The 20,925-nt window shown below is 35.1% G+C and overlaps 5 protein-coding genes across 8 annotated transcripts; 2 read left to right on the top strand and 3 right to left on the bottom strand.

Annotated features, from left to right (window-relative positions):
- Positions 1-579: 579 nt before the first annotated feature.
- Positions 580-6,209, top strand: LOC130739817 (beta-1,3-galactosyltransferase GALT1). Of its 2 annotated transcripts, none has more exons than XM_057592230.1 (8): positions 580-712; positions 1,733-2,854; positions 3,272-3,507; positions 3,606-3,887; positions 4,264-4,392; positions 4,466-4,645; positions 5,416-5,523; positions 5,646-6,209. In XM_057592230.1, the coding sequence occupies exons 2-8, from the start codon at positions 2,056-2,058 to the stop codon at positions 5,859-5,861; spliced, it is 1,950 nt and encodes a 649-aa protein (XP_057448213.1). In that variant the 5' UTR covers positions 580-712; positions 1,733-2,055; the 3' UTR covers positions 5,862-6,209. The 2 variants fall into 2 exon arrangements, with proteins under 2 accessions (XP_057448213.1, XP_057448214.1); XM_057592231.1 differs by lacking the exon at positions 580-712 and adding an exon at positions 1,393-1,548.
- Positions 6,210-6,643: 434 nt separating this feature from the next.
- LOC130735711 (uncharacterized) lies at positions 6,644-8,752 on the bottom strand. Of its 2 annotated transcripts, none has more exons than XM_057587621.1 (5): positions 8,520-8,752; positions 8,249-8,373; positions 7,929-8,017; positions 7,105-7,257; positions 6,644-6,983 (listed from the first exon to the last, which is right to left on the bottom strand). In XM_057587621.1, the coding sequence occupies exons 2-5, from the start codon at positions 8,343-8,345 to the stop codon at positions 6,828-6,830; spliced, it is 495 nt and encodes a 164-aa protein (XP_057443604.1). In that variant the 5' UTR covers positions 8,346-8,373; positions 8,520-8,752; the 3' UTR covers positions 6,644-6,827. The 2 variants fall into 2 exon arrangements, with proteins under 2 accessions (XP_057443604.1, XP_057443603.1); XM_057587620.1 differs by having other exon boundaries at positions 8,249-8,346; positions 8,429-8,738.
- Positions 8,753-13,117: 4,365 nt separating this feature from the next.
- On the top strand, positions 13,118-14,127 carry LOC130739815 (E3 ubiquitin-protein ligase MPSR1-like). Its single transcript, XM_057592229.1, has one exon. It carries the CDS (start codon positions 13,134-13,136, stop codon positions 14,001-14,003), a length of 870 nt encoding a protein of 289 aa, XP_057448212.1. The 5' UTR covers positions 13,118-13,133; the 3' UTR covers positions 14,004-14,127.
- A 54-nt stretch (positions 14,128-14,181) lies between these two features.
- Positions 14,182-16,368, bottom strand: LOC130739814 (protein HOTHEAD-like). Its single transcript, XM_057592228.1, has 3 exons — positions 16,203-16,368; positions 15,477-16,124; positions 14,182-15,228 (listed from the first exon to the last, which is right to left on the bottom strand). The coding sequence occupies exons 1-3, from the start codon at positions 16,300-16,302 to the stop codon at positions 14,375-14,377; spliced, it is 1,602 nt and encodes a 533-aa protein (XP_057448211.1). The 5' UTR covers positions 16,303-16,368; the 3' UTR covers positions 14,182-14,374.
- Positions 16,369-18,501: 2,133 nt separating this feature from the next.
- LOC130739813 (myb family transcription factor PHL8-like) lies at positions 18,502-20,711 on the bottom strand. Of its 2 annotated transcripts, none has more exons than XM_057592227.1 (6): positions 20,290-20,711; positions 20,004-20,080; positions 19,850-19,907; positions 19,682-19,763; positions 19,515-19,584; positions 18,502-19,304 (listed from the first exon to the last, which is right to left on the bottom strand). In XM_057592227.1, the coding sequence occupies exons 1-6, from the start codon at positions 20,402-20,404 to the stop codon at positions 18,681-18,683; spliced, it is 1,026 nt and encodes a 341-aa protein (XP_057448210.1). In that variant the 5' UTR covers positions 20,405-20,711; the 3' UTR covers positions 18,502-18,680. The 2 variants fall into 2 exon arrangements, with proteins under 2 accessions (XP_057448210.1, XP_057448209.1); XM_057592226.1 differs by having other exon boundaries at positions 20,281-20,707.
- Positions 20,712-20,925: the final 214 nt, after the last annotated feature.

The raw sequence follows: 20,925 nt of genomic DNA, 5'->3' as shown, positions 1-20,925 counted from the left end.
GTTTTAAGTAGAATTAACTCATTAATGTGTTTTTCCTATTCACAAGAATTGAGAATTGAGACGTTGGCCACTTACTTAATAGAGTGTTAGATCACTATATGTCAAACATAAATTTGTTTTTATCTCATAGTATTTGATTAATAACTAGCATTTCTAGAAACTAGTTTCATTCTTTATTGACACATTCTCAGTTTTTCAATGCTTTGATCTAGAATAGTGTATTTGTAAATATAGAAAAATATATAAAGCAGTCTTTTTTGTAAATGCCATAAATAGCTTCTTTCACATTTGTATGTTCAACCTACTGGTTCAGTCCCATTAAAAATCAGTTTTAAACACACTGGAGTGGATAGTAATTTGCTAATCACTTTTAAAATTAATGTTTACATTTTAGACATTTTATTAATCATTGAGTATTAACAATTAAATTAAGGGCTAATAATTTTAATTTTTTTTCTTTTCTGTCTCTTTTCTTCTTCTTTTCTATTTTTTTTTATAATTCTCCGTCAATCACTTTGTACTGTAGGAAAGAAAAGAAAAGAAACTTCAAACATAGGAAGAGACACATTTAAAATATTTTTCTAATTTTCTTCGTCCCTTCCCTTCACTCTGTTACTTCTTTCAAAACGGAAACCCCTCTCTCTCTCTCTCTCTCTCTCTCTCTCTCTCTCATCTTCATTTTCCGCCATTTTCCCGAGAAAATCTCACCAAGGTAAGATGATTCTCTCTCTCTCTCTCTCTCTCTCTGCCTCCGCATCACCACCACTCTTCACTGCTCAACATTGCAATCCTCCTTCCACTTTCCACCTCGATTCTTTCTATTTTCTTCCAAACTCTTTCTCGATCTCTGCACTGTTTGCTTGCTTTCACTCCACAATTCTTCTAGATTTAACTGCAAATTTTTCAACTGCTTAATTTTTAGTCCACTGCCAACTATTTTTTTTCTTCTTGACTTTCCATTTTTTTGTTTGTTTAAATTGTCATTTTGAGTTATTTAAGCAAGCTTGGTGCTGATAATTGATAATAATTGATAATGATCTGCTTTTAAATTGATAATAAAAATTGATTGAAGAAACACTTTCCCGGTGTTAGCTTATTTAATTCTATAATTAATTCGTCAATTGTGATTTTAATTAATTTTATCTTTTTCTGTGATTTAATCTTATCATAAGACTATATGATATGATATGCATAGTGATGCAAATTAATCGATTTTTTATGAAGACTAAGTATTTTATTGCTACGTTTACCAATTGGTGGTTGGTTTCCCAGGGAGGGCATTGACTGGTGTAGACTTGCTTATTTCTACAATACTTTATTTAGTAGAAGTGGAAGCATTTAATTTTTCAATAAAATGCTCATAGGGAAAGTGAAAATGTATTCCTTTATAAGTGAGATACTAGCATATGATATATATGAGTACCTAAAGCCATAATAAATCTCAAGTTTCTGGGAAAGAAAGCTTGATTTGAGATATTATTTGAATTTAGTCAATGACTTATTGTTCATTGCCTTGATAATATATATATATAGTGCTACTTTGTGCAGGTTTCTTTCTCTAGAAAATTTTACATGTTACTATTGATTTGTAGTGTTTGTGTTCTTCTATTGTTAGTGTCAGTTTCCTAACTGAAAGTTTTTTATTTTCTTTAAGTGAGAACTGATCATACCTTTGTTCTGGTGATTATTGATAGAATATTATCCTTGACTTGTCTTATTGCACTGAATACAGGTCCGGCATACAAGCTGCTTCTGATATGCTTTCCAGATAATTCTCAGGGTGGATATCTCAGCACCCAGAACCTGCTTCCAAGGGCTGGTAGCTGGTTGTTGATGTCAGTTTGGTAGCAGACTAAAAGAAAGAGGTGAATCTTGCACTGCTATTCAGCAAAGGTTTTCCCAGAATTTTTTGAGAATCTCATACGAAGAATTTACTATTTGCGTTCCGTATTTGGTTATACCATTTTTCGTTCCATGATTAGTACAAGGAGTTATGTGAAAGACAATGGTCAGTTTAGTGATAGTTTGGTGTCCTTGTGATCAAGTGCTGTAAAGATGCAGGGATATTGCTTCATTCATAGGATCATCAAAATGAAGAAATTGTATGGAGGAGTGCTGATTGCCTCATTGTTTATGGTGTTTATGCTTATAAATCTGCGATATGGGGTCATGAAAAATCCTATTAGTGAAGGTTATCTGACTATACCTATACCTAATGGCACTGATCCTATAAAATGGATAAATCCTGTGGTTCCGCCTGCTATTCAAAATCCAGATGGTGCTTCCCAAGTTATATCTGCTGATATTTTAGTTTCTAGCCTCTTTGCTGGGAGCAACTTTTCCAAAGAAGAGCAACATGCTCTGCAGACATGGAACCATTTGAAACACTTGATTGATCATGCTCAGGGTTTACCTAGTGCAGCAGAAGCTATCAAGGAAGCTGCTGGTGCATGGAATAATCTGATCTCCTCAATTGAAGAGCAAAGACATGGTCATGTGAATGATAGTTCAAGAACAAAAGAGAAACAATGTCCCCATTTTCTTAACAAAATGAATTCCACTGAACTTGGTAATAGTAGTTACAAACTGCAAGTACCTTGTGGTCTTACACAGGGTTCTTCTATTACTGTAATTGGCATTCCAAATGGTCTTCTAGGTAATTTTCGAATTGACTTGACTGGAGAACCACTTCCTGGGGAGCCTGATCCCCCTGTTGTTTTGCACTATAATGTTAGGCTTCACGGTGATAAAGTCACTGAAGAACCAGTAATTGTCCAAAACACTTGGACAGTAGCTCATGATTGGGGTGAAGAGGAACGCTGCCCATCTCCTACTCCTGAGAAGGTTAAGAAAGGTGAAAAATACTATCCCAATATTTTGTGATATCCCATAGGAATTCATGTCCATCATAATTGAACTCCTGATTCTGAAATCAATTTTTTTGAAAATTCAGCCTGATGACTACTAAAGAGTATTTGTTCTATAATAGGGTGGCAAATTAAATTCTTAAATGGTTCAATTAAAGAGATTCATGCTTTTTGCTTAATGTCTTATGCTGTGGATGTGACAGTTGCACAGAACTGAATGCTATCCATATGAAAATCAATTGTTTGTTACAGTTTTTTTTAATCTTCTCCTGATTTTCTGCTTTATTAATATAGTGCTTAAGCTTTTTCTCTACGGCTTTCGGTGATCCAGATGTTGTAAATTCCACAAAGTTCTTTTGCATAACTACTTTTAACTTTATTAACATTGCTGTTTCTTTTGTCAGTTGAGGAGTTGGAGCAGTGCAATAAGATAGTAGGGAAAAACATTAGCCAACTTTACATGTCTGGGATGTATTCCCACTCTTCAAAGCGATTTTCAGCAACAGAAGATCAATCTATAAATAGGAAATACTTTCCTTTTAAGCAAGGTTACCCATTTGTGGCAACTCTTAGAGTGGGGTCAGAGGGAATCCAGATGACAGTTGATGGAAAGCCTATAACTTCGTTTGCTTTCCGCGAAGTATTTTCTTTCTCTATTGCTTTTGATATTTTAGTATTAAAAAACTCAAAACGTGTATGTTTTAATATGTTCACTGACTTAAACTGGTTATATTTCAGACTTTGGAGCCATGGCTTGTCAGTGAGATACGAATTTCAGGGGACCTCAAATTAATATCTATTCTTGCCAGTGGTCTGCCCACATCAGAGGACTCAGAGCATATTATTGATCTAGAATCCTTGAAAGCAAGTCCAATATCTTCGCAAACTACATTGGATCTCTTCATTGGTGTTTTCTCTACTGCTAACAATTTTAAGCGTCGGATGGCTGTCAGAAGAACCTGGATGCAGTACAATGCCGTACGATCAAATGCAACGGCTGTGCGCTTCTTTGTTGGTTTGGTGGGTTTTGCTTATAATCTTCTTACATATTTCAAGATATTAGTAGGATTAGAGGAAATCACTTCATTAGATTATTATATAAAATTGAAATTTCAGTCATTTTATGAAGGTCTTCAAATTTTGAAATTATTTCACTACTCAATTGAAGCTGTCCTAACAAATAGAGTTGACGACCCAAATAGGTGTTTCTTTTGTTTAAACAAAAGGTGTTTAGATATTTGTTCCTATTGAAACCGTTGTTTTCAGTATCTTTGCACGATAATTAGCTATTTCTTTCTGATAAAAAACAAAATGAGCATGACAATTCTGCGACTCTGCATTAGTAGTTTACATGTAGGTATTTGCTGAATTAGGTCTTATGTTTGAGTTGATGCAGCACAAAAGCCAAATAGTTAATGAAGAATTGTGGAAAGAAGCACAAACCTATGGGGACATACAGCTGATGCCATTTGTTGACTACTACGGCCTCATCACCTGGAAATCTTTAGCAATCTGCATTTTTGGGGTAATGTCTTGTCTTTTCTTTGACTTAGAGAATCCTTCCTCTGTCTCATTGACATGATCATTCTCTTCAACAGACACAAGTTGTTTCCGCAAAGTTTATCATGAAGACAGATGATGATGCATTTGTTCGTATAGATGAAGTGCTAGGCTCTTTGCATAGAATCAATGTGTCTCATGGGTTACTCTATGGACTCATCAATTCAGATTCCCAACCTCATCGAAATACTGATAGCAAATGGTACATCAGCCCAGAGGTAGAGAAATTCTCTCATTTAAGAATTAATATCGCTTGTCCATGTGTCTTGAACGAGTAAGACGGGGTATTATAAGGTTATGTGATATCCAATGTTTGTTGACAATGCTTTCTTGCTCCGTTGAAAGTTGAATATTCCGCCATGGACCATGGGTTGATGTTGTCATGAACTACTTTCTCAATAGCTGTAGATATTATTATACTATATTTCTAACACACCCTTCCGCTAGAGCCTATTGCTTTAATTTGTTGGGTAGCCATAGCCATCGTGCAGGCTTCGTCACTGGCCCAATTGGCCTTTGTGTGGACAAATGCACAAGCTCACCTACATAGTGCTTAGGTTTTACATTTTTTAGAATAATGGGGCAACAAGGATCAAACTCTAGACCATTTGGTTATAGAGACTTTGTTACCATGTCATCAACTAACTAGTCCAAAAGTTTAAGTTGTTGTGTAAAGACACAGGAATGATTTTCAAACTGTATTTCTAATAGATGCGTTTATGTTAATTTATCATATGCTTGTGAATTGAAGAATGATAATCTCTATACTAGGTTACATTGTCAGAACTCTGAAAAAAAAAACTTTGAAATTCGACTATATTGCTGACTTTGAAATTCTTCTATGTGGGCTTCCGGTTTTTCTTAGCATAGCTATTCCAATTTTTCTTTTTATATTCCTATTATTATTAGTGGACTGAATAGCTTCACTCTCTTTTCTTGTCTTACTGCCACCGAACTCATGTTAATCTTATTGTATGCTACGGTAAAGGAATGGAGCGAAGGAACTTATCCTCCTTGGGCACATGGTCCCGGCTATGTGGTCTCAAATGACATAGCAAAGACGGTGTACAAGAAATACAGAGAGAACCATTTGAAGGTATGTAATAAATTCTTGTTGCAAACTATATAGAGTTGCAAGTGGGTTCTAAACGTGTTCTATACAAAAGCATTGGTGGCATCATGAATGAATACTGAGTCAATTTTAACACTTTCTGGCAGATGTTCAAATTAGAAGACGTTGCAATGGGAATCTGGATCGCAGACATGAAGAAGGAAGGTCTTGATGTTCGGTATGAGAATGAGGGAAGAGTCTATAATGCGGGTTGCAAGGACGGTTATGTGGTTGCCCATTACCAAGATCCTAGGGAGATGCTGTGTTTGTGGCAGAAACTTCAAGAAGGAAAAGGTGCAAAATGCTGTGGTGATAGAAGATGATTACTGACTGATCAGGCTGCAACTTCTGATAGAGAAATTTCCCTTTGAACAGTGGGGGAGCTTGTATGATAAATAGAATAGTTTAGCCTACCTAGAAATTATTAGAAATAGTTAATAGTTGGGCATATTTGTTTTCCTAAATTCGTTCTAGTAAATCTGATGATTGTTCTATGTAGGGAGAGGAAGAGGGAGAGGTTTGTATAGAGCCGCCAACCAGTAGTAGGTATTCAAAGTTTCCCACACCTGATAAATTTTTTGATTGGGACCACGTCATTGTAGTAAGGAACCTCAAATTTTCAACAATTTTTTTTGCATCTGTTGAAATAGTTTAGTACTCTTTACTCAAAAGTCTTGCAGTGCACAATTGACACTCCAGTGTACATTTTGATCACTAAACAATCTTATTATTTGTGTAAAACATTAATCTTGCCAATGACAACTGAGTATGGATAATCTAGTTAGTTGTTAAATCAAGGTATTATTAATAAAGAAAATACAAATCTATTATCAAAACAACATCACTCCAACTTCGAAATGCCACATGATCTTGGAGTAGAAAACTAAAACATCCAAGCTGACATGCATCCTTCAATTTTGCTCAACCAAAAATGTCAAGTGATTCATATTTCACAGTTCATGCCATTAAAACATGTAACATATAATAATGCTATCATTAAGTTAATCCAGCTTTGAAGTGAAAAAAAAAACAGGTCCCCCCTCTACTTATGCTAATTTTCACTTAATTATGATATTATTTGGGGTTAAAATAAGTTTTAATAACATTACCTGCAAATCACATGCCATTTTTCAAACTAATTGAGTCGATAACACAACCTTCAAATGTATTGTCATATTCACGATATCAAATTACATTATTACAACATGCTACTCTCTCTGTAAGATCGACTTCTACATTGCAGTGCCTTGTACAAATTGAACAAATAAGCTGCACCAGCAGCTGCAGGCCTATCTTTGCAAGAAACCATAACTGGAAATGGCAATCTCAAAGGCGTCTAGTCTTTGTCCACGACCGAAGCCATTGCGATCATAGGATGATATTTCATTTATTTTGAGATCAGTACAGGCTTTGACAAGTGCTTCCCCAACACGTTGAGCAGCTTCCTAAAATCATGTTATGCAAAAACAGAAGAAAAAAAAAATCAAACGCCAAAGTACAATGAAACAATCCTTGTGTTCCCTGTTTTATGCAATATATGTCTTAAAGAAGAGATGGACTACTTACAACAGTGCTACAGGGAGGATTTTCTCTGAACGACTTGTGGAGCGTGCTTCCATAGAACAAACACTTCTTATTTTTGTCATCTACAAGCATTGCATACAATTGCTTATCAGAGCAAAATACTGAAAGTCTGGGATGTCTGGCAGTTCCATTAAACTGAAAAGAAAAAGAAGGATAAATCATGGTATGAATAACAGATAGGGAAAACTTGGTATTCAGCAATTAGCAGTGGAGTGCAATATAACTGAAGGAGCTATTGCTCAACAACTTAGTTTAAGCTTTCTTTATCAATGCTACAACAGCTTCTCACCTGTAATATTATGTGATTAATATATATCAATATATTAAAGATTCATATACAAGAGATTGAGTTCACCAAAAGAATTCACTACATGTGGTAACTTAGAATAAATTAAATGGCATGGCAAACATGTAGACCAAATGGAAATGGAAATATAAAATGTGTCTGCAGAACAATTTAATCATGCAAAAGATACAAGGTTTGACTGTAAGAGGGCAGCCTGGTGCACAAAGATCTCGCAGGCGTAGGGTCCGAAAAGGGGTCTGAACACTTGGTCCATTGTACGTAGTCTTACCTTGTTTTTTACACAAGAGATTATTTTCAAGAGCCTGTGATATCAATCACATGGCAACAACTTTTCATCGTAGTGCCAAGGCTCCCCCCCTTCAGAAGATTACCCATCCTAGTACTCAAGCACACATATCGGGGTTTGACTATAATAAATGTAAATGATAAAGAGCGTAGGCTGAAGATATAACAAAGACATATATACAATCAGGACAGATATTTTTCTCATAAGTCATACCTTTTTCTGCATCCTTCTGTTCCGAATTTTTGGACTTTCCGTTCTAGTGTTTGCTCTAGCTTCAACCACTAATGGTTTCTTAATCAAACCTGTAAGAAAACTCACAGTTCACAGTACTCAATATTAGAAGTCACACTCAACATAATATCAATGTAAATATTATGCAACTAATTCAATAAGCATATCCACATTATAAAGTCAAATTCTGTAGATGCTATGATATTGCACTGGACAGGGGAAATAATTAAAATCCCAAGCACAAACGAAAAAATGCCAAGAAGAAAACAAACTGGGCAAGGTTAAGTTCTGTTGAAACTTACATCTACTTTGTCCCTGAAAGTAAATAAACGATTTTGGGTTGATTCCAAAGACAGAAGAACTCTTGAAGTGTAATGCTGGAGCATTCAATTGAGCCATACTGTACAAGTTTCAAGCACCATGTCAACTGAAAAGACCAAAACTTGTGTTAACTAATCTATGATCAAGAGTGAGTTTCTTACAGGAATTTTATCAAACAGTTGATGTGCAGATTCTATAAAAGCTGCTGCGTTGTGGTTTTGCTTGATAATGGAGAAAACAGTGAACAGAGACCTATATTGAGTCTGAAATATCAAGGAAAACCCAGCAATGTTGGAATTATGTTTGTAATTTCAATTGGGTCATCAAATGAGAGAACAGTTGTATTGTATTCCAAAATCCAAATAGTGAAATGAAAGAAAAGCAAACAAAACTCCAACTCCCAGGACAGGTCAGCTCCTGTGACTGGTCCAAAACTAAGTTGCTCTATCTAAAAATTTGAGTATATAATCTTTCAATTATTTTTTGAGTATATAACAAATTTATTTAAATAAAGTTAGGCTAAATATTAAAAATGCTCTACATTATTTAGGTTTATCATTCATGTCTTGAAAAGCCCTACTCATAAGAAAAGAAAAGAAAAAAGACTTGAAAAGCCAATCATTCACCATATATACATCCCTAAAACAAAGGACATCAACATTTTATATAAACAAAGACTATACTTTTTTATATTTTTATTCTATGAGTTAATTAACATATTTTTTCAAAAGCAGATTTAATTAACATATATATGAATATAATTAGAAATATATCATAAAAATAATAACTTCATAATTTTATTAATTTATCATAAATTAGAAAATAAAATTAAAAGAAATGACCTACAAAGTTTGATTGAATTTAAACCCCCTTGAAAAATCTAGAGATCCTATGAAGAACTTAGAGAGAATAAATTGCATTTTTTTTCCTAAATAATATGTTATGCCTCTCTATATACTGATCTCCAAATGTTTTTACACAATTTAGCTTAAAAAAATTGCCTATTTAGAACTTAACAGAACAAAAGGAAAAAAAAACCCTGAACATAATATATTCCATAGTTAAACTTAAACAAGCCACATTGAGGTTCAAATGCCCGGGTTCTATTCTCGCTTCTCAAAATACATGCAAGCCTTGCAAAGTTAGATTGACTTTTTGGGCTCTTAGAGCATCTTCAATGAAAGGTTTTTAGTTTTTATTTTGGAGTTAAAAACTAAGAACTAAGAACTTTACCATTGAAAGTGCTGATACGGACTCCTTAGTTCTTAAAAATAAGAACTCAGTTCTTATATAAGGAGTTTTGCTTTTTGAGTTCTTAGTTTAAAATATTAATTATTTATCTCTCATTTAAATTACTTTATTACTTTATGAGTTTTGTTTTATTATTTTATGAAAATAAAAAATATAAATAATGTGGTTGGTGGGACCAAATGAATAGTGGTAAGAACTAAGAACTCATGGTTGAAGCAAAATTGCTTGAGAGTTGCTTAAACACATATGACAATACGAGCTCATATGAATAGTGTTAAGAATTAAGAAATAAGAACTAGCATTGGAGATGCTCTTATGATCTCATTTCAAGTGGGTTATGCATGTGTAAACCCAAGAGTCTACTTGGACCTTGATTTGTTCTTCGGTCTCTAATTATGTTCATCATCTATCTAAGTGTTTATGGGACTTTTTAGCTCTTGCTCTTGTTATTAGTCCTAGATCTTGTATTGGATCTTGGACTTTTTTTTGAATTTAGGCTTGAAATTAGGCTTCTCTCATGAAGTCTGTCACACCCCTTTGGGGGTTCTTCAGGGATTCATCGTCCTCTCAGCTGGCTATTCCTTCAACTTATTAGGTGTTTTTCTCACAGCAGGTGATTAGTTCTCTTCCACATTAGGCGAATATGTTATCTAAATAAGTGAATTTTTGTTCTCTTTTTAGTGTTAGTTTTTCTCACTTTTCCTTCTTTCACTATCTTGGCCACCGCCAGAGTCACATGCCTACTCTCCCACTGTCGCCTTCCTGCCATCCATGCCGCACCGTCGCCGATAGCGGAACCTTTGTCCGCCTACAACCGCACGTCACTACCGCTTACGACCTACAACCACCTCCTTCAGCCTATGTTTACAGTCTCTTATGCAACGGCTGCCACAACCATGTTTGAGATATCTCTTTGATGGTTAAATGCAAGATATAGTCATAATAGTGTGTTCCATGGAGCGTATAGATCTATGTAACGCGCTTCACAAGCAAATGAACAAAATTGTAATATGCAAGTTGGAGATTTGGAGCATTAGATTTGCCTTTGTATTTTGATTTTCTTAGGTGTATAATTTTTTAATATCTTTTATTGTTTATCTACTCTCTATTGTTAGAATTATCGTCATGTTTGTTTTAACCAGTTAATTGAAACTAGTTCTGCCTCTCACTTTGTTAAGTGATGAGAGGTTAACCTGCAAAGCTTAAACCATTCATTATTTTTGTTGAGATAGCATTGCTGAGAATGTTGTAAATGGGCTTTGTCCTTACAATTGGGCTTGAGCCAACTTTTGAATAAATTATGATTTGATCTTTGACAAAGTCTTAATAGAGACATTGCATTGCATGATTCCATTTAGGGTTGGCAATGGGCCTTGTGAGTGCGGGTTTGACCATTCTCACACCCAAATCCAAACTTAATACTCAAACCCAAACTCAAACCCAAATTCAATATGGGTGCAAAAGTTAAACCCAAACCCGTGGGTTTCGGGTTATCCGAACCCAAACCCAAACCCAAAACTCAATGTGAGCACCGAACCGACAAAAAATTAAAAATATCAATCAGAAAATAACATGTACATAAGAGAACAACATGAACATAAGCTGATTAAACCTCATTATCATTTCAATACAAAGGAAAAAATATAGTTCATGAACATAAGCCTACTTAGTAATTTAAAAAAAAAACTCTACTTAGTAGCTTTAATAGTATATATATAAGGGTTGGTAATTACATGCATAAGACTTCGCGTTTGAGTTTGAGTTTGGGTGCGGGTTTAATCAATCCCACACCCAAACCCAAATATGTATTAAAATTTGGGTAAAACCCAAACCCGAACCCGAATCCAAATCTAAAGAAATCGGGTTTCGCCCACAATTTTGGGTCGGGTTCAAATTGGGCCCCACAGGTTTGAGTTTTCCTGCCATCTCTAATTCCATTACTTGAATATCAAAGGACCTTTTCGTTCCTTCATTTTGATACCTAAATTTAGGTGTAACGCGTTGGATGAAGAAGCAATTCTCTTTCAACTAAACACCATGCCACAGTAACAAACCCTCAACAGCATGAGAAAACAAGAAAATTAAGGGTTGCTTTTACAGTACAAATACTATACATCATTTTAAAGTTTTATAATATTTTTTCGCTAATTTTACTACATGATTACCGTTAAAAACTACATATTTTACTAGTTAGGAAATAATTCATAGCTAAGCTCTCTGTCCGTTTGTTTATTAAATTATTCTTAATTTTTTAAAATTCATTGCTCCACCAGAGTGTTCGTGCTTCTCATAAACGACTGAAGTCTATCTAAAACCTGGTTACCGCAACTTCTCGACAGAACTAGATTTCATATTATGCAAGCAGAACCAAACAATGAAGCAACTGAGTAAATTTTGTATAAAATTATAGTATATGTTAGTATAATATACTCCTAAGCTTACGTAGTCATGTGGAGGTTGGTTTATTTATATCAAAACCAAAATTATTAAAACAATTTAATAGCATTGGCCCTCCAGGTGTCCAAAATTTAATGATTGTGAATTATTTCGTAGAATTCAGTAAATATCAAATGAGGTCACCCAGCGCTATGTTTGTCACCTCTAAGCTGAAAGTTAAAATATTACTCAGTTAATTTTTTTCATAAAACTAACGGTTAAATAAGTTAAAATTGTAAAATAATATAAAAACATATATAATTTTTTTTTATATTAAGTATTACTATATTTACACATCCTATAATGACATTACTATTAAAATAATTATCACTTTAAATAAAAATATTTAATCTAAAATATTTATCATCTCAAAGTATAATATTAATTTTTAATTTATGGTTAGTTATAATGTTTTTATCAAATTAAAAAGAATAAAATAATATATTTGTCAAATTAACGAAATATTTTTTAGAATCTAAGAGAAAAATTGGATAGTAATATTTCAAAATAAAAATAACATAATTAAGGTTTAGTGATTTATTTTTTATGTAAATAAAAAAAGGCAATTGAGAAACTCCATTCAAATAATATTCGAATTAGGAAGGTCTAACTTAACTCAAAAGCTAGCTCAAGAGTTGAGGGTTGTTTTACCTTTTATAAGCACTTGTTTGGCCACATCTTTAGTCAATGTGAGACTTCTAACAAATTATATGAATAAAAGTGAGAACAAATTCAATAAGTATTACGCTATAACTATAAGCTATCTCAGGTAACTTATTAAAATAACTTTAAAATACCTAAATAACCTCATGAACAAGACACTTTTAAAAAACTTAAAAAACTAGGATTTATATAACCAAAAAAAATTAATAGGATTTAAGACAAGTAGGTAAGATATTTATTTTTTAAATTCTATATTCTTGTAAACTATTATGATTAAATTAGATATTTGTGCTTCTAAAGTCACAATATAATTAATTGCATAAATATCTTTCTCTGATGGTCCTCATGTGATATTTCAAGTGGTAGGAGCTGAAGACATATGAGTTGTAAAATGGTAGGTCCAAAGATCGATTTTGGTGGATGTAATTTATTTTTTTTGATGTAAAAAAAAATCTCTTTAAGATAGTGACAAAAATGTTAAGATAAACATGGACGGTTTTGGTTACCTCAATCACAATGCATTACATTTACAACAACAATGTTCCTTCCAGATTCTTCCACAACGTTCCATCATCATCACTTTCAGTGGGCGCACACCTTCTCTATTCTCTCTCATATATTCACTCCGATTCCACCTTCATCTTCCATTCCTCTGCAACAAAACCACCACCACTTTCCTCTCTTTCAATGGCTTCTTCTGACTCCGACGCAGCTGAGATTTCCTCTCTCTTCGAACGCCTTTTCAGAACCAGAGACGTCTCCATGTTCTTGCCCTTCCTCTTCGGCTTATCAGAATCAAGAAACAGCGACGACCCAGATCAGGAAACTGAGAGTGAAGAAGGTTTCCAGCGTCAAAGAATCATCTTGGTGAACCCCTTTACACAGGGCATGGTGGTGATTGACGGTGCTTCGAGTTTGGAAGCTCTGTTTCGTGAGCTTGGGAGTGCTGCTAACAAGGGTGGTAGGCCACCGGCTTCCAAGGAATCTATAGATGCTATGCCGAGTGTTGAGGTTGGAGAAGGAGATGATGATGATGGGGAGTGTGTGGTTTGTTTGGAGGGGTTTGAGGTTGGTAAGGTGGTGAAAGAGATGCCTTGTAAGCATAGGTTTCATCCTGATTGTATTGAGAAGTGGTTGGGGATTCATGGGTCTTGCCCTGTTTGTAGGTATGAGATGCCTGTTGAGGAGAAAGATGTGGGCAAGAAGGGAGATGAAGAGGGAGAAGAAGGGGGAGAAGAGAGGAGGAGGGTTGGTGGTGAAGTTTGGGTTAGCTTTTCTTTCAATGGAAGTAGCAGAAACCAGGAACCAAATCAAGCTCCTTCTCATGATGATTCAAGTGATTCTTCATCTAGTCCTAGAGGTGATACTGAGGTAGAAGAGAGTTGAAGAAGTTTTTTTGTGAAGTTAGGATGTTCTTTTTAGAGAAGAATATGTACAGAAAAAAAATGCACAAAATTGTTCTTAGATGTTTTTTTGGGAATAAATAAGTTGATGAATTTTAATTTTTTTACTCTCATATCTCGATTCTTTTCAATTTAATATTGTCAATTGTGTGGTCTAAACTGAAATGTCATTGATTCCAATGAGGAAGAGGAGAGAATCATGAAGCTATTCTCCTTTTCTGGTTCCTAGTTAAGGTGACAAATTTGTTGACAGGAATGAAATGATTATACATTGTAGAAGTAGAATTGTGACTCTCTAAGCAGTGCTAGGTTATTTTTTCACACACTGATTTTGCACACAGGTAATAAGGAAGTTCATCTTGTGTTTTGCTCCTTTTCTCTGAGAATCTTGATTCCTTGGTACCTTCCTAGCATAAGAAGAGTGGCCATAGGGTTTGTGCCTGGTGACTCTGAGAATGTTGAGCCATCCAATACCCTCAATCCCTTTACACCATAAACCTTATAATGCTTATCAACAACTGAACCGACCCTGCACCCTCCATGATAATGATAGATAGTTCTTACATTTTTCTTGCAAAATTTTCTCAGATCAACCTCACTGGATGTCAATTTGTTTTCCCTTGACTCGCCAAGGAAAAATGCAATGGACTTGGACCTTGCAATTCGGTAAAGTAGTTTGGTCATCTTGACACATTCTTCCATATCATTTTCATTTGCTAGATAGTTGAACTTCACTGCAGGGTTCAGCCTAGGGTCTGTGTTATTCAGTTCTAGTGCCCCTTTTGAAAAAGGCATTGCTACCTTTGCAGCAATGTTAACCCTTGATTCATTGATACTTAAGGGAAGTATTGATGCTTCAACTATGATTTTGAAATCATCTGTTATGCCAGCAATTTGAGGTGGATCAGGCACCCTATTCTGTGGCTTGGAATCCACTAAGATGGCTATGCAAGGGTTGTCTTGCATACCTTGCCCAACCCCTTTCATGTCAAGTACTAGTGGAATGTTGAATCTTTTCAGTTGTTCTTTTGGTCCTATGCCACTTAGCAGCAGCAGTTGAGGGCTACCCATTGCACCTGCTGATAATATGACATCACCCCCTGAACTTGAATTCTTGGATTCTCTGATATATACTTCATGAGTTTCATGTAAGCTGCCATTACTCTGGATGAATCTGATACCCTTAGCCTTGGTTTCATTCTTGTCACCTACAACATTTGAGAGAATAAAATTCAAGATTACAATGCATGTTTGGAAATCCCCCTACAATTTGCTTTAAGTCAAAATCAATTTCGGAAAGAAGCTTCTATGAGTAGCTTCCTGGTTTCAGAATTGATTCTGATGGAAGAGGAACTAATCCAAACATGCCATGAGTGCTGAATGACTGAAAAATGCTGATGTGGACAACCAATTATGTTAAAGCTATTTATAGAGAAGGACTTTCTTTTTTCCTTACCATTGTGGTGAAAGATGATACTCTTTACTGTGGCATTTAGGAGGACTGTGAGGTTCTTTGGGTTCCCAGCCTCTAGTATATCAGCTGCAGTGTGTCTCTTTCCAAATTCATCAAAAATACTCCCAGAAATCTTTGTTCCCTTGACATGTTCCAAGCTGAATCCATTGTATGGTAAAATTCCTGTTTCAAGAAGGCTGAATTCAGCAACAGACTGCCATGGGGTGAGGAAAAATGGGGGAAAAACAACCTTTGATTCCACCCATTCATAAGCTTCTTTAACTAGTTTCTTGTCCCAACCAGCTTTGTTCACAAATTCCTCACTTGCTCTACTATAAAGGCCTCCATTTATAGCTGATGATCCACCAAGAACTCTTCCTCTGACATTCCCAACCCCATCCTGTGAGGTGAAGCTTTGTGCCACTGACTTGTGTTTATCTGTCAGAAGTAAAGGTAAACCATAATGTCTCTTATCTATCACCAATGGATTTCCATATGGTGAGCCACCTCTTTCTATCAGTAGCACAGAGAATTTCTCTGATAAGGTAGCAGCTAATGGACAACCACATGTGCCTCCACCAACTACAATGTAGTCATAGGATTTTCCTGCTACTTCATTAACATCTGAAGTCATGTGCCATTGTCTATTGCCTACAAAATGTTAATTGAAACCAGTCAAAATCCATGTTTGGAGCTCATTAAGTAACCAAAAAGAGTTATAGAGCTTACCTTGAGGTTCTGGAGGGAAAGAGGAACACAAATTTGCAAGTAAGAAAAAGAAAAGTGCTGAGAGAGGTTTGTGGACATGTTTAATTTGTGGAAGTTCCATATCTACAGTAGCAATTGGTTAATGCATTGACTTGTGATGTGAGTAGAGGAAGGGCATGATTTTATTTGCCATTGTAGGCTATAATAATTATTGGTTTTCTCTTGGCTGGTGACACCAATTGATTAAAGCTTCTAAAGCATGGAGTATTTAAAAAATGCGCATGGTCTTAGTAATTATTCATTCTTTGTTGGCCACAACCATTGTCTGTTACCTCCATAATGGTCTAATCTTAATCTAACCTTCAGTTTCATAGGTGGTTGTGATAAACAACTTGTAGGTTTTGTTGGATTTATAATCTTTTATCAACAGAGTTTTTTAGAAGATAGACTCCTTTTTTTTTAAAAAAAAAAAACCACATGTATTATCCACTAAAGCATTCCTCTTTTAATATACTATGGACGGTAAAACTCTCCCTATTAATTACTTAACACAACTACATTCAAGAGGTGCGTTCAAGAGGGCTCTCGAATATGAAACCTGTTAAAGCATTCATCAGATTTTAATCAATATTTTGAATCCTTAACTTTGACTTTCTTAGCAACTCATGGGGACCTTTGCACCCTAACCTTAAGAATTGTGAAAATTATGTGCCATGCTGTGGAAGCTCTTGGTATAATTGCATGTTGGTGAAAATCGTTTCAAAATGGAATGATGATCAAGGTGAGACGTCACCAATTCACAATGCAATTAGGGTCCCTTGTGATGATACATTACACCAGTTAGTAGCTGTTAACTAATTGTTAAGATGGATATTGGTGCCTTGGTGGACTGTGGCCCTTGATCAGGAGCAAGTTTTGTAGAAAAAAGCAGGGGTAGGAGAGGTGTGTCTGTCACGTGCCTGTCGACATGACCAAGTGTGTTTATGGCTTTTCTTGACCATGAATGCGATAAAGGGACGGATCCAAAGGAGTAAGTCGGATTCTTCTCCATTCAACTCTAAGCATGTTTTGTTATCACACTGCCATATAGTTTTATGTATTATGTTTTTCTGAGTTAGAACTTAGAAGTACATGATGATTGTTAACTCTTTTAGTATTATTAAGTGTTATTAACTTGGACTGATTCATGTACTCTGACTCTTTTTTTTGAACATCATGTACTCTGACTCTGTTAGGGCATTTTGGGTAGTGTCATTAAAAAGGGCCAGTTATTGACTAGATTAAGTTATCCGGTTAATAACTTTCAAAAAAAAAAAGTTATCCCGTTAATAATCAAATCAATGAGTTATTGGTTGCATCGATTGATTCAGTATATACTGAAAATTCATAACATAAATAAACTTATTTAAGGAAGATTTATTGCAACAAAATGTTACAAAAGATCAAAACACTAGCAAACCAAAATTTTAAACTTCAAATATAAGACAAGCCCAAGAAGTAAATAATATGGAGAAGAAAGCCCACCAAAAAATTGAGATTCCAGTAATGTTAAATATGCTACCAATAAATAAAAAGTAATGTTAAACAGGATTTCCGTAATTTTCCAAAACAAACTTTTGCAAAAAATTAGGAAATTGATGGTAAAAAGTAAAAACTATACACAAATGTAAGGTTCAAGCATGTAGCCACACGTCTTACAAATTGATGCTTTCCATTAAAAATGAAATATGTAAGCAGTTGATCATTCGAAAGTGCTAAAACCTAAAAGTGATAAAAATAAAAATACAGACAAGTCATAGCTGTAAAAAAGACAAAACAGGCTTCTGTTACAAACACAAGTTTTACTGGAAATCTAGAGATACAGTGATGGGGCTATTTGCATCAAATACAAATTATTGGTTTCCTCTTGGATATTGACATCCATGGATAAAAGTTTGTCATCATCAATATTTTCCCTATGCGCATGGTTTTACTCATTATTGTTCTTCTTCTGTTGCCGACAACCGATTTATAGATCATAGGTTCCTTTCTTCCTTTCACATGGTTCAAGTAAAGCTTATATCATTCACATCAATGTAACATTCCATAACCTTATTAACCCAACAATGTTGGTGTAGTAGTTACATGCAAGTAAAGTTTAATGGGTTCAAAATGGAATCATGATCTGTGTTGGACTTAGATGTTACCAACTCATATTTCAGTAGGACCTTCAGAATGATAATAATTAAACCACAGGGTGCCCATTACCAAATTGTTACAGCAGAAAGGCCCAATATCATGTGAAAACAAAGAAAGGGTGGGAGATTTGTGCACACCAATGACCAACCATATGATCATGTGTATTAGAACTTTTTCTTGACAAGGTTGCATTATATTATACAGTCAATTGTTGTTCCTTTTCATTATGATAATATATACATACTATATAAACATATTTCCTTTATGATAATGATTTTGCTGCATACGTTTCACATAACCATAGAAAAGTATAAACTATCTTCATGGTTCCGAAAAGTTTGGGCTGCAATTTAAGTCTAATGCTGTTTTTGAACTTGTTGAGTCCATGTCACTCTCACATTGGCTGTTCAAGTCAAGCATTTCTGACAACTTGGGTTTCCTGCTACATCTTTTCCCAGGTGGTTGCTCAGCACTGCTACCATCAAATTTAGTAGCTGCACTTCTTTTTCTCCCATTAGCTTCACTACTTGAATCTCCATTGGATGCTTTATCTTCATGGTGAACGGTTAATAGTGTCAATTCAAGTGGAATAGTATTGGAATTTTTGAAGTCCCCTATTTCTTCTTCCATTGGTTGTTTCTCTTCTCTCCTTCCAGAGCTTTCAGAAGATGTCAAAGAACTTTCCAATGAACACATGGTTCCTCTGTCTCTTTTCCTCTGCCCACAGTTTAAGCTCAACCCTCTTGTTTCTGTGAGTTCTGAGGTGGGAGAATTTGGGCAAGCATGGTTGATCATGGTAACTAGTTGAGAAAGTTCAGATTTTGTGAGTTCTATACCAACTGGGGAAGTATTGTTGTAGCCTGAAAGTGCTTCCTGTGCCTTCTTTAGCACTGATTGTAAATATTTCCCTTGAGCTTCGATTCGAAGCTGCAAATGTTTCTGTACCTGAAATCATAATCCAAATTGATTATCATGTATGCATCAACAGTTATGGATCAATTTCTCTTTGATCAGAATCAGTTCTTGCACTCAGAAGCAACTCAAAGGCGATTTCTCCTCAGAAATGATTTTGACTTTATAATCGATTATTGAAGTATTTCCAAACACGTAGTTCCAAATTATAAGATTAAGCTTGAATCAAATCATATGAGCTACCTCAATTTGTTCATAAAGCTTTCTCTGTACTTCCATTTGCATTTGGAGAGCCTCAGCTATCTGCAAGTTCCTGGTAAACACAGAATTTGATCAATAAAACCTCTAGGCAATAACATTTCCATCAAAGATTCATTTCTTTAAAAAATTGATAAAATTTCAATTATTACTCAGTATTTTGATTCTGGGCCCCAAAACTGATTTCCCTGCTGCAATGATCATCACTGCTCTTGGTTTCTGTGTCATAATCATCTACACCAGAAAGAGAATCAATATTATGTCAAATGAGAAAATTATCAACCATTATATGTTGTTTAACTGAAAATGCTAAAATTTACCTTCTTGTTTGCTGTCAGAGCAGGTTTCTAGTACTTGGCTTTTCCCTAGCCTATACTTCTGTAACAAGAAAAATGAAAAAGTTACAACTTCTGATCTCCACAATCAGTGAATAGAAAAACTGCAAACTATACTATCATTACAAAAGGGGAATGCCTGTAAATGGCTCTTGAGGTGGTACAAAGTAAGTCCTGGAATCCCCATCACCCTCATAAGATTCTTTGGAGTTGCCTCTGCCACAAAAAATGCAGTGTATTAGGCTAAGATATGCTCTAAAGTGTAAAATCAAAATAGGATGGTCATTGAGTTTGTATTGTAGAGCCTGTTGGGATACAAACCAAATATCACTTATTGGAGCTTATCTAATGTTTTTTCTGGTAGATAAGCTCCAATAAGTTCCAATGAGTCCGTATTCAAACAGGCTCGTACTCACTTTCTGCACCTCCGAGCTGATTAGTCGCCTCGATGAATCGTTGGTGAAGCTCAGGAGTCCATTTTAGCCTTGGTTTGGCATCAGTGGACAGAACAAAATGCACACTTTGATTTTGCAGACCCATTTGCTTGCTTTATTTGGATGAGTTACTGGTAAAGGATTGGAACATGAATATGTTATGTTGATCCTATTATCCGTGCACCAATATATAGAAGCTATACTTCTCTTTATGATCTCACTCCATATCAGGAAACATGAGTGGGGTTATGTTGGGGGAATATATGCCATCCCATTTCATACTCACTTTTCCTTTTTTTCAAAACAATTAAAATTCCCTTGCTCTTTCTTCTTTGACTTGAATGGGGTGGAGAGAATCTCTGATGATGCAGCAAAAATAGAGAAAGCATAACAGCTCAATTTTGGGTCTTAAAAGGAGAGAAAAGATGGAAAGTGTGTGGTTTGTTTTTATCTTGCTGTTTTCCCACTTCATTCCCTCTCTCTTTGATTGATTCCCTGATGAATTAGGTAGGCCCCCATGAGGAATAATAGGGTGCCACTTTCTTGATGCTGTGAGAAGCTTTCAACAAAAGAAAGAAATTTGATGGGAATGCTGTTAAGGATATTTATTTACATCTGGTGTTTGAA

Source organism: Lotus japonicus, chromosome 2 (assembly GCF_012489685.1).
Source record: "Lotus japonicus ecotype B-129 chromosome 2, LjGifu_v1.2".
In the NCBI taxonomy this organism is placed as follows: domain Eukaryota; kingdom Viridiplantae; phylum Streptophyta; class Magnoliopsida; order Fabales; family Fabaceae; genus Lotus; species Lotus japonicus.
This window is presented reverse-complemented; position numbering and strand designations above follow the sequence as displayed.

Coding starts and splice junctions, on each gene's coding strand:
- LOC130739813 (XM_057592226.1), bottom strand. CDS start 20,404: ATGGGTCTGCAAAATCAAAGTGTGCATTTTGTTCTGTCCACTGATGCC. Junction 20,081..20,280: donor TCAGCTCGGAGGTGCAGAAA/GTGAGTACGAGC, acceptor TTTTTGTGGCAG/AGGCAACTCCAAAGAATCTT. Junction 19,305..19,514: donor AGCTTTATGAACAAATTGAG/GTAGCTCATATG, acceptor TTATGATTTCAG/GTACAGAAACATTTGCAGCT.
- LOC130739815 (XM_057592229.1), top strand. CDS start 13,134: ATGCATTACATTTACAACAACAATGTTCCTTCCAGATTCTTCCACAAC.
- LOC130735711 (XM_057587621.1), bottom strand. CDS start 8,345: ATGGCTCAATTGAATGCTCCAGCATTACACTTCAAGAGTTCTTCTGTC. Junction 8,018..8,248: donor CTTTCAGGGACAAAGTAGAT/GTAAGTTTCAAC, acceptor GTTTTCTTACAG/GTTTGATTAAGAAACCATTA. Junction 6,984..7,104: donor ATCCTCCCTGTAGCACTGTT/GTAAGTAGTCCA, acceptor ACATGATTTTAG/GAAGCTGCTCAACGTGTTGG.
- LOC130739817 (XM_057592230.1), top strand. CDS start 2,056: ATGCAGGGATATTGCTTCATTCATAGGATCATCAAAATGAAGAAATTG. Junction 2,855..3,271: donor TCCTGAGAAGGTTAAGAAAG/GTGAAAAATACT, acceptor TTCTTTTGTCAG/TTGAGGAGTTGGAGCAGTGC. Junction 3,888..4,263: donor TGCGCTTCTTTGTTGGTTTG/GTGGGTTTTGCT, acceptor GAGTTGATGCAG/CACAAAAGCCAAATAGTTAA.
- LOC130739814 (XM_057592228.1), bottom strand. CDS start 16,302: ATGGAACTTCCACAAATTAAACATGTCCACAAACCTCTCTCAGCACTT. Junction 16,125..16,202: donor TTTCCCTCCAGAACCTCAAG/GTAAGCTCTATA, acceptor AACATTTTGTAG/GCAATAGACAATGGCACATG. Junction 15,229..15,476: donor TATCATCTTTCACCACAATG/GTAAGGAAAAAA, acceptor CAAATGTTGTAG/GTGACAAGAATGAAACCAAG.